Source organism: Pollachius pollachius (assembly GCF_949987615.1).
Source record: "Pollachius pollachius genome assembly, chromosome: 2".
Classification (NCBI taxonomy): Eukaryota; Metazoa; Chordata; class Actinopteri; order Gadiformes; family Gadidae; genus Pollachius; species Pollachius pollachius.
In genome coordinates, this window is record NC_136935.1 from 43,855,882 (window position 1) to 43,867,844 (window position 11,963).

At 45.4% G+C, this 11,963-nt stretch overlaps 1 protein-coding gene across 1 annotated transcript; it reads left to right on the plus strand.

Moving 5' to 3' along the window:
* Positions 1-1,134: 1,134 nt before the first annotated feature.
* On the plus strand, positions 1,135-11,144 carry LOC307070771 (adhesion G protein-coupled receptor E5-like). The gene is made up of 17 exons (XM_079729413.1): positions 1,135-1,596; positions 2,658-2,735; positions 3,159-3,308; positions 3,509-3,640; positions 3,764-3,907; positions 4,855-4,901; positions 5,095-5,205; positions 5,411-5,567; positions 5,738-5,857; positions 6,011-6,210; positions 6,341-6,541; positions 6,810-7,004; positions 7,550-7,767; positions 8,516-8,674; positions 9,679-9,847; positions 9,974-10,072; positions 10,260-11,144. Exons 1-17 carry the CDS (start codon positions 1,566-1,568, stop codon positions 10,299-10,301), a joined length of 2,253 nt encoding a protein of 750 aa, XP_079585539.1. The 5' UTR covers positions 1,135-1,565; the 3' UTR covers positions 10,302-11,144.
* The last annotated feature ends 819 nt before the right edge of the window (positions 11,145-11,963 follow it).

Genomic DNA, 11,963 nt, shown 5'->3' on the forward strand with positions numbered 1-11,963 from the left:
AAGCATTACTGACTATTTACGGTAATATTGTGTGAAAACACAGAAGTAGTGATTTAACAGGAAACTCCCCTGTCCATCATAGAAGCACAAGAGCACATGTACAAACAGCGGACAATTTCACACCGCACCACGTAAACTACAGCTCAACAAGGACAATTACCTCGCAAAGGTGGTCAGGCAGAAAGGGCATCTATAAAACCTCAATAGGGAACTTTGCGTTCTGCATTTTTCAGCACAGCAAAGGTCAAACTTTGTTTTGCTTGACTTTAACTTCTGGGGGCGATGTTTTGCCTCCCCATTCTCGACTCGACTCCATCCATGAACCGCGTTGAGTTTTCCATGACCACCCCCCAGATGATTTAGTCTTAGGTACTCCCATGAGAGGCATTAGATGTTCATCTAGTCCAATGGGGTTACTTTCTTTCTGGGGTTGGTTGGGAACACGAATAAAGCTTATAACACACAGTGGGAGTGAGAGGAGTAGATATGTGGGGGAAAGTGCAGGGAAGAGAAGCGTCAATAAATGCAGTCCATTCATACCATCTACATTTACCAGTGAAAAGAGAAAGAGAGAGAGAGAGAGAGAGAGAGAGAGAGTAGTGAGAACTGCTATTAGATTACTTACTGGAAAAACTCAAGCAGCAGCTGTTTAGATTCAGCCACCCTAACCTTCCTCCCCCTCTGTGTTCAACCCCCAGTCTCTCTTTCCCTCTCCCTTCTCTTTCTCTCTCCCTTGCCACTCACACACTCTTACTCTTTCTTCACTGCTTTTCCCACGAGATTGACTGTCTGAAGAGTTGTTAAAACACAACCCTAGCAGCCTAAAAGGGGGAACTGTGTGAGGCAGAAAGGTAATTGCGTGACACAATCCAAACATCCAGACGGAAAAAAACTAAGTGAAACAGAAGTAAAACAAACGGCCATACATACATGCAGGGTGTGTGTCTGTGCGTGTGTGTGTATGTGTGTGTGTGTGTGTGTGCGTGTGTGTGTGTGTGAGGGGGGAGGAAGGAAATAGAGCAAAGCAAAGTAGTGTTTAAATGCAAAGACTGTGCGTGAGCAAAAGTAGAAGAGAGGGGAATAGAGACAGAGAAAGGGAGTCAGTCAGGCAGAGAGAGCGACAGAGTTAGAGAGAGAGGGAGAGAGAGAGAGAGAGAGAGAGAGAAAGAGAGAGACAGAGAAATCGAGAGGCAGAGAGAGAGAGAGGAAGAGAGACACAGAGAGAGGGAGAGAGAGAGAGGGGCAGAAGGAAAGAGGGGCGAGTACGTGAGCACTGAGTGAGGTTGGCTGAGAATGAGAGAGTGTGTGAAAGGGAAACTGTTGGAGACAGACCGGGAGGATTAAGTGTTAACACAATATCGCCCTATAAAGGAACTTCCTGAAGGAGATTCAGGCTTTCTTTAGACTTTTTCTACGACTTGGTGATTGGATTTCACTGGTTCGTCTGACTACGGATAAACCTATAGGCATTGCAGGACTTCTGCTTGATCAACAGGCCTATTCTATTCAGTAGCAGACGGAATACAATACGACTACAGTTCATTCACAACTATTTAGGAGTTAAAATGGCGGGGAAAATCATCCTCCTTATACTGGGTGAGTCTTGTCATGTGCCTTACGTTTGTTTGTTTGTGTGTGTGTGAGAAGGAGAGAGAAAGAGAGAGAGAGAGGGAGTGAGAGAGAGAGAAAGACAAAGAGTGAAAATGAAAAAGAGAAAATCAATGTGTTTGAGATGGAGAAAATATGTCATACACACTTATACATTGAATTATGATGCAATGAGGAAAATCAGATTTTCAAAAATCTACAGCTCCTAAAATGTGTACAACATGATTTAGTATTCAATATTTAAATGAATCAAATACTACAAAAGAAATACACAATATATACTGTCTAGTTCACCTCTATGTACTTGGGGTCTGGTGGAGATAAGTCCTGTTTTGAAATGAAGAACTCACACACAATTGCCATCGAATCTGTCTCGACCTCCTACAGAGAGAGGGGTTGGACATAGAGATCGGGAGAGTTAGAGACACCTTATGAGAGAGCAATGCTGACCGACACGGCCAGACATTTCAGCTCTCAACCAAGCGCTGTAAAAGTCATGGATGTTTTGTCTGGTCGTTTTGTCTGCAAACCCCTGCCCCACCGTCAACAAAGACCCCACTGTAGCCCAATGAGTTGTGATCACAGCCAATCTGCCTCACAGTTAAATACAGTGTCTGCTGCCCACTCACTCAGTGTATTGTTGAGCTGCAACGGTATTCTCAGTGAATGTAGACAGCGGTATGCATGAGAGGGTTCAAGAAAACATAGAAATCTGGAAGACATTGAGTAGGAACACAATCTGGTGACAAATGGCACAAAAAGAAAGAAATAACAGAACCATCCCTCTGCAGGTTGTGTGCTTCCTGCAGAGGGATAAGATCAACGGGGAGATGGGGGAAGTGGTGCATGGATGTTTCTAGACTGTACATAACATCCTTCTTAAGTCTTGTAAAAGAATGAGACTCAAACTCAAATGTCTGACTGCTGAAGATTGTTTCTTTGGCTTGGGTCATGGCTGCCTGACTTATAGAATAGAGGCAGAATGTTTTGGAAATTAACTTTGTTTCTCTCTCTCTCTGTCTCTCTCTCTCTTTCTCTCTCCTCCACAGAGTTACTGTTTATGCTCAAGGGTGTCTCTTCTATCTGCCAAGATGAAGGCCGAGGTGATGGCCCTAATGATGGCCATGGTAACTATGTCATCTTCCTCTGTAATGTTGTTTTAGATGGGTAGCATAGGTGTGCGACTCCCAGCTAAATAGTTCTGGGGTTAGCTTTGCTCAGGAAGGAGAGCTGGTTGACTTGTAACCTGATGGTTGCTATTTCGATCCCCGGCTCCTCCTTGAGTGTCAAGGTGACTCTGAGCAAGACACCTAACCCTAAATGCTCGCCTTGTGTGGATGACTCCTCCGTCAGTGTGTGATTGTGAATGTGTGTATGAATGTTTTTTTATTTGCTTTGGAAATAAATGTCTGCTAAATGTAAAATGTAATGTAAATGCTCTGGGTTTGATCCCCAATATCCCTGAAGGCATCCATTAGATAGATACCTGCCCATTGATGTTATGATTTTGAAAAGTACCTCCAACTTAATGACTCAATATGTGTGCACAGGGACAGAAGACGAGTGTGAACAGAATGTCGGTATATGTGGAAACCACACCATGTGCATCAACACTCCGGGGAGTTTCTGCTGCACATGTATGCCTGGGTACAAGGAGTTGAAAAATAGGCTCGTGTTCACCTACGACGGACAGTGTTTGGGTACGTTCCTGTTCACTTTGGTGCAGGATGTGTTTTTGCGCATCTTGTGGGGACAAATAATGACCAACTTGAGGACCATGTGCTTACAAGCCAGAGTCTCTGGAGGTCTGCCTATGTGTGTTTGCATATACTGCCATCTTGTGTGGGCCAATAACATTCCTATATGTCCTTGTGTGTGGTCCCTCCCCATGGTGTGACAGACATCAACGAGTGCTTGGACACTAATAACATCTGTGGTCTCAATGCCAACTGCAACAACACCATTGGAAACTACACCTGTACCTGTCACTCAGGGTATACGAAGCAGAATGCTATGAATCAAACGTGCATTGGTGAGACATTTGTTTGTGTGGATGTTGTTTACTTTTTTCTGTCACAACTGTAAATGTTTCTCAACCATATCCAGTATAATGAGTCTTTCTCCACTGTGTTTCATCCCCTCCCCTTCCTACCAGACATTGACGAATGTGAGGATGGTGCAAAGCCAAATGAAGGTGTTTGTGGCATTAACGGCACTTGTGCAAATTCCAATGGGAGCTTCTGGTGTGAGTGTCCAACCGGCTTCACTAACTATGGCAACGAAAGAACTCCATGTTCGGGTAATTCAATTACACCATTTTGTGCAAATTATAGCAGTATGAACGGTCTATCAATAACAGCCTCATCTGTCTTGAAATGTAGTTCTAGCTATCAATAGCAACAGCTATTGTTGCCTGAGATTTTTCCCCAAAGTCTGTGTGTGTGTGTGTGTGGGGGGGGGGGGGGGTTGAAAGTGCACAAGACTAAAGCGATTTATAGTTGAAAACTTCGTGGATGGATTGAGTTGTTTTATTCTTGAGGAATTCTCTAGTTCAGAAATATTTCATGAAGTAAATAGCTGCAGTAGAAAATTATGTAAAACCTACATTGACCACATTTCTGGTTTATGATTTTTTTAAAAAGGTTGGGGCTGAGAGCTTTGCTGGTAGTCTTGTGCTACCAGCAACAACATTTAGTGTTGCTATAGACATAGTTGTATTTATCTGTGCATAATACACTGTTCATGGAGTGTGTGTTTTGACCAATAGCTCACATTGATATCAGATCCAGACAGCATACTTGGTTCGAAGTGTTTGAAGTGAATGTTTGTTCTGTCTCTTAGTCCAAGAACTACCATCTGCTCACTGGTGTCTCCCTGGTTATTAGTTCGGCTCAACTAAGAAGTGGCTTGATGAAATGTAAAACTCACAGATTTGTCCATACACACACACACACACACACACAAACACACATAAACCACACGCCACACCACACACACACACGCACACACAGACACAGCTCTTGAATCTTGCGGTTGGAAAGATAAGTTGGAAAGATAAGTTAGACTTCTTTAATGACTTATTTTATTGCAGTTTCATAACAAAACTCGGTTGAAACAGGGTTGAGTGGTAATTTATTTTTAAAATAAATTCATGACCTCACTCTCACATGATCACAGGCATGTGTTTAGGTGGGTGTCATGTCCCGGATGTTCTGCTTTTAGACATGTGTGTGTTTTCTGTTCTAGAGCTGAAATGTGACCAGTTCGAGGGTCCCGTTGCAGCGTCATCGCAGGTGATTATAACATGCTTGCTTTATGAGGGTGCTCATAATGCATTTGCATGCTAACTGAAGTGGTATGGGTGCATTTCCAGTGTTGTCTTGCCAACATCCCAGTGCTGCATCACTATGTCATTACTCAGTTGGCACAGTATTTTAGAAGTATTTTTAAAGCCTGCTCTCTCTGGGGGTCTCTCGTTCTCCCCAGCCTTATGGAGGTCTGGCAGAAATCTTGGCCCAAATGAAGAGTAGCTGTTTAGCGCTGGCCCGACCGGACCCGTATGGGAACAAGACCACTGGACCCACGGTGCTCCTCAATGTAAAAACTACAGAGAGGCAGTGCATGGGCACGCAGACACACACACACACACAAACACAAACCTATATGAAGACCTTTGCACCCATGCACACACACACACGAACATATACGCACATACACACGAACACACACACACGCACACACACACACAGCGGTGCTGCTCTCCTGAATCCCGTGTCCCCTCTGTCCTGCTGCGACATGGCAGAGCCTCTTCGACCTGACAGCGGATGTCCTGTCCAGCAACAATACGGGCGACAGTGTGGCGGCCGTGAGCAGCCTGCTCAGCGCAGTGGAGGACTCCATCAAACTCATCGGCCCCCAACTCCCTGAGAACCAAACCAGCTTGAACACAAGCCAGATAGGTGGCCGCATGCACACACACATGACAACATATGACTTCTTCATCATCGCTTACAACCCCGGATCCTCTTCGATCGGAGACACTTCACTATAAAGTGGATCAATGCGATGCGCAGGGCCCTGCCAGTGCGCATGCCCTTTTTGCAACAAATCATATTTTCTTTGTGTGCAGAGACGAAGATCACGGTGTGGAAGAAGACGACTCCCCCGAGCGGACCGGTGCACCTGACCAACACCAACGCCAGCCTGGAGGCGGACTGGAGCACGGCCATCGGGAACAGCACCTACCCTGGTAGACAAAAACGACTCGGCTAACACTCTGTTGTCTCTTTTCTCTCCTCCCCTCCTCTCCCTTCCTCTCTCCTGTGTTCAGTCTCTCATCTCACCCAAAAGCCTCCACTCCTGCTGTGACTTGATTCCATATCTCTTCACCCTGCGTCCGCAGGTTTTGCCCTCGCTGCTCTGGTGAGTTATAAGAACCTGGAGACTATGCTGAACCAGTCCTTTGAGCAGATAACCTTACCCGACAAGAACGACAGGAAGCCCAGCTACAAGCTGTTCTCCAAGGTGGTGTCGGCGTTGGTCTCCAACCCTGAAACACAGCACCTAGACCAGCCCGTCATTCTCACCCTACGACACCTGGAGGTAGGCACCAACCAAGACATCTCCTCAAATGCATGTATTTATTTAAAAGCCAGTTTTTAAAAGATCAGAGGCAAATAAAGTGTTTGAATGTGTGTGTGCGTGCATGCGTGTGTGTGTGTGCCATCGTCAGGAAATGAATGAGTCCGCTGCGGTGAGCTACACCTGTGCCTACTGGAAGGCTGCGGGAGGCGGGCTGCAGGGGAAGGAGGAGGAGGGCGGGGCCTGGTCCACCCGCGGCTGCACCCAGGTCTCCTCCAACGCCTCCCACACCGTCTGCAGCTGCACCCATCTCAGCAGCTTCGCCGTGCTCATGGCCCTCTACCCCGTCAACGTGAGGAACCCGGGGCCGACCAATCACAATCACACAAACACACACAACGATTTAATCTAGTCGAATCTAATCTAATCTAGTTTACTCTTGTCTGGTTTAATGGAATAGTATCTAGTCTAGTCTATGGTCTAGTTGATATTTTTCTAATCTAATCCAATCCAATCTAGGGTTATCTAATCTGAGCTAATCTGACTGGATCTAATCTGATGCAATCTCATTGTATTTGATCTAGTCTAATCTAATGGGCTCTGATCTCTTCCCCTCTCAGCACACCTTTGGCCTCATGCTGCTGACCAAGCTGTGCCTGGTCGTCTCCCTGCTATGTCTGGTCCTGTGCATCCTCACCTTCATGTTCTGCCGCTCCATCAAGGGCACCCGCACCACCATCCACCTTCACCTCTGCATCTGCCTCTTCCTGGCCGACCTCGTCTTCCTCGCAGGCATCTCCAAGACCCAACCCCAGGTGTGCACAACTTATGGGAAAATAAATTCCTATCCTCCACCAGGAAGTTCCTTTTGAGGTCATTGGGCTACATGTTTCAACTCAGTACACGCACGAGGCAGAACCAGCCGCAGTTAGAGACTAACTGTAGGGGCCAAAATATATATTGAGTCTGTTTTGTTTATTGGTATATTTTGATAGGTTGCTCACTGTTTTTGGTTCATGTCACTTCCGTTTGATTGACACATGGGTGGCGTTTAATCTACCTGGGCACTGGGATCGGCGGGAGTTATGGACAAAGGGTATTAATGGCGCTCCTGATATTTTGTTTACCGTCGTCGTCGTTGTCATTAACATCTTTGTGCATTATCTTTTATTTCTTTGATTTCATTACCATCAACAAGTTCCCATTCATCAGTTGTTAGTCCATCTTTTCAGTAGAGTAAACTTTCAAACTATACTCACCTCTGGAAGATTTTTTTTGGAGCGACGGGTTTATTGGAAAGCTGTCGCTACAGCTACTGTATGGGTTTAGACTCTCCTCTGACGCGTTGCTTTCACCCCAGGGTGGATGTCAGTTGGTGGCCGGCCTGCTCCACCTCTTCTTTCTGGGGGCGTTCAGCTGGATGCTGCTGGAGGGCGTGCAGCTCTACCGGATGGTGGTGCTGGTGTTCAACACCACCATCCGACCGCGCTACCTATACACCGTGGGCTACGGGACGCCCCTCGTCATCGTCATCATCTCGGCCATCAGCAGACCCACAGGATACGGCACTGACCAATAGTATGTAAGGGCGGCTGTGGTTGTGTGTTTGTGTGTGTTTGATTATCTTTGTGTGTTTGTGTATGTTCCTGCATGTGGGCGTGTGAATGCGTGTTTCGTGGTCTGTGGGTGTGTTTGTGTGTGTGTGCAAATGGGTTTATGTGTGTGTGTGTGGGGAAGGGGGGGGGTTGTGTGTGTGTTTATCTTTGTGTGTGTGTATGTACGTCTGTTTGTATGTGTGTGTTTTTCTGTAAATTCCTGCATGTGGGTCTGTGTGTGTGTGAATGGAAGTTGTTTATCTGTGTGTGTGTGTGTGTGTGTGCACCATTGACAGTAAGTGACTATCTAAGCAAGACAAATAAGGGGAGCTCCCTGCTTTCCGTCTGAGTAAGTGACTGTTCCCATGCACTCTTCTGTATCTTTGTAAACATGCCCGTGCATGTGCGTGTGTGTGAATCCTGCTCCTTAGGCAAGTCCATGACGTCATGGTATGTGTGTCTGTGTGTGGGGGCGTGTGTGTGCGGGTGTGCGTCTGTGTGTGTGTGGGCGGGCGTGTGTTTGTATGCGGCTGTGTGTGTGTGTGCGGGTGTGTGTGAGTGTGTGTGTGCGGGCGGGCGTGTGTGTTTGTCTGCGGCTGTGTGTGTGTGTGTGTGGGCGGGCGTATGTTTGTGTGTGACCGTGTGTGTGTGTGTGTTTGTGGGCGTGCGTTTGTGTTTGTATGTGACCGTGTGTGTGTGTGTGGGCGTGCGTGTGTGTGTCCCTCCCATAGCTGCTGGCTGTCGACGGAGCACGGCCTCATCTGGAGCTTCTTCGGGCCGGTGTGTGTCGTCATTGGCCTCAACGTGTTCTTCTTCAGCATCACCATCTGGAAGCTGGCCCAGAAGTTCTCCAGCCTCAACCCTGACCTCACCCACCTGCACAAAATACGGTCAGCCGCCACATGGATTCATTTATCCATCTGTGTTCGCGCATTTGATTTCGTGCGCGTGTACGTAAGAGTGTGAGGGTGAGCGTGCAAGTCTATATAGGTGTACGTGCGTGCGTTAGTGTGAGTGTGCATGTGTGTGCGTGTACGTGAGTGTGAGTGTGTGTATGTGCGTACGTACATGCGTTAGTGTGTGTCTGTGTGCGTTTGTCTGTGCGTTCGTGTGTGTGTGCATACACTGTAAGAATACAGCTCTTTGTTTCTCATGCTATTCTACAATGTGCAGAGTGCATTGTGTGTCCCCAGCATGTGTTATTTGTCAGTCCGCTGATGTACATACTGTCATAAACACAACCCTCTGCCAGATGCACGGACTAAAGGGATTACACTGAGCGAGGGAGGGAGGGAGCCAGGAAGAGGGATTGAAAGGAAGACAGCTGGGAAGAGCGTGAGAGAGAGCGAGAGAGAGGGAGGGGAGGGGGATAGAGGGAGGGAGAGAGAAAGAGGGAGAGAAAGAGAGGGAGGGAGTGAGAGAAGGGGGGGGTGGGGAGGGAGAGAGAGAGGTAAAGCAAAATAAAGAGTATTCAGAGTCAAAAGGCGATTGATTCTTCCAGCTTCCTGAAGGTGGTCCCACAGGGCTCTGCTGAATGGAAAGAATGTGAGTTAAGGAAATATAGAGGTTTTGCATTGCCCCACTTCTGTAATCTACAGATGGGGTTTCTCTATTTCCATCAAACCGCCTCCTTCTCTCCCTTCCTTACAACAGACAATGAACTATTTACAAAGGTCCAAGTCCAAACTGCACATCTTACTCTTATTCGTGATTGAAGGATCATCACAATTCTATTTTATCACTGGTTTGATCTTCTATCTAGGGTGATGTCCTTATTCTCTATCTATCTCTTCCTATCTATCTTATCTCTCATTCCTAACCCTTACAATGTCTTTGTTTTTTCTCTCTCTCTCTCTCTCCCTCTCCCTCTCTCTCTCTCTCTCTCTCTCGACAGAGCCTTTACAATCACGGCTGTAGCTCAGCTGTGTGTGCTGGGCCTGATGTGGCTCTCTGGGGTCTTCCTGTTTAAGGAGGGGGCCCTGGCGGCTGCATACATATTCACCATCCTCAACGGCCTACAGGGGGTGCTGATCTTCCTCCTGAATTGTCTGCTGTCAAAGCAGGTAGGACAAGTGTACGTGTCTGTCTGTGTGCGTGTCTGTGTATGTGCGTGTGCGTGTGTGGTATTGATATTTGATATTTCTTGTATCAATGGCAATCTGTTGATGGTGTTCTGCTGCCCCCTACAGGTGAGAGACGAGTATGGCAAATTCTTGTCCTGTATCTGTCCACAAACCACAAAGAAGTACTCAGGCTTCGGCAGTACATTCAGATCCAGTCAGTCACAGGTCAGAATAAGTTCACTACCGAGTCCATGGGCTGTTCTGTATCACTCCCGGTTCAGCCCTGCAAACGCTTCTTCGATTACCCTCTCTTTACTAGACTGTGTCTCTCAGGACTGGCAAAAGAAAGGTACAATTTGATTGTGTCTAAAAATAATAACCCTCTCTTTCTCTGTGTGATGAACCCCCCTAGGCGTCCCGGAGCGGTCCACACACAAGCGAATCAAACATATGAAGAATCCTCTTACACACGGCTCCTCCCCCTGCTCTGTCTGGGATATTATTTGGTCTATGAAGTTTTAATGGCACAAGAACGGAGCAACCAAATGGGTTTAATTCAGGGAGAATAAAAATAGTGGTACTATTGGATTAACCAGAACCATACATGGAGATTTCTTAAGCTGTAAGTTTAATGTGGGAAATATATTGTATATATTTATTTTAGGAATTCTTTGGACCAAAGCTCTGGGTGAGATTCAACGGATGAAAGCCCACTATAGGTCATGTCATTTTTTTCTACTTTGGTTTGAGGAAAGATGGCCTATTATTCAACCCCTTTTTAGAGTCTTTGTGTACGTTTATGTAATGAAGTCCAGTCATTTATAGTCAGTATACATTACGTGTAAAAGTGAAAATGTAGGATCTGCGTCACGTAATTTTGTTGTCATTACTTTGGTGATCAAACTACATGGTAAGTAGGGCTGCTACACGCATCTGAAAGAAAATGCAGGCGCTTTACAGAGGTGAAGCCAATTTTGAATCACACTGCAAATTTATATCCACTCTGACCAAGTTAGCTGAGCCGTTATTAAAATATCAAATGATAATGTTTGGAGTAAAACAATCTTACGACTCAAAAACTGTTGTCTTCACCCATTGCTAATACTATTGCACTTTTATAATTTTTATTTTATAAAATGAAGTACTTTGACAACCAACATTTATTTGAATGTAGCTATGCAATCTCTATTCTATTTTTTTACTTATGGATGTTAGGCCTATTAGGCCTATCATGTGAATATGTGTCTGCTTTACTTTGCTATTGAGCTAAATAAAGAATATTTTCACCTTTTGCACACATTGACTTCCACGAAGTTTAGTATTCTAATGTTTGTAAGATCCAATCCGATGGGTTCGTTAGGCCTATAATATGCCTCCTGGTTTCACATCTGCCTTATATTATGTTTATATTAAAAGCAAAGTTCAAAAATAGTAACTACAGAAATATAAATGCTATGTATTTGGTAAAGATATTAATAGCAATATCTAATTAATTGTTACAGGCAAGTGGTAACTGTCTCTTGTTTATTGATGCACCTCCCTCTCTCAGGGATAAAATGTGCTATTTGGCTCTGACAACTTCCCCTCAGATAGCATTATGGCTGGACCTGCATTCGATCAACTTTCTTGTAGAGGAATTCCTATTGGCTCTGTGCAACAAATAAAGTGCTTGACTGGATCAGGTAAGTTTCATACTAAGCTTGTGTATTGCTTTGTTCATTTTTTATTAGACAGCCTTCATGTTTAGATGGATAGGCCTATCGTACAAAAGTAAAGGATGACTTTAAGGTGTCCTTACAAGAGTCTCTTTCATTTCCCTCTCACATTGTAGACAAATCCGAAGGTGGCAAACTCTAGTGGTAGTTATATATATTTACAGGTGGGACAATTAGTTGTAGTAGGCCTCAGGTGTAGTATAATTAATAGTATCAGTAATATGAAATATATATATATATATTTTTCTTTTTTTTTCTTTAACTTCGACATACTGATATTTGTATCTTCAATTTCTTGCTTCAGGGCTAAAGGGGTGCTGGGCTGTCTGTTAGTTTGCGTGTGTTCCTTGGGGGTGACATGGCTTTGTTGGCTTCCCTGGGCATGGGGGCTGCTGTCTGGG

Bases quoted from the DNA above. Each gene is read 5' to 3' on its own strand.
- LOC307070771 (XM_079729413.1), top strand. From the start codon at position 1,566: ATGGCGGGGAAAATCATCCTCCTTATACTGG. The intron at 4,902-5,094 runs GTGATTATAACA...CGTTCTCCCCAG, and splicing joins CCGTTGCAGCGTCATCGCAG to CCTTATGGAGGTCTGGCAGA. The intron at 5,206-5,410 runs GTAAAAACTACA...GCGACATGGCAG, and splicing joins GACCCACGGTGCTCCTCAAT to AGCCTCTTCGACCTGACAGC.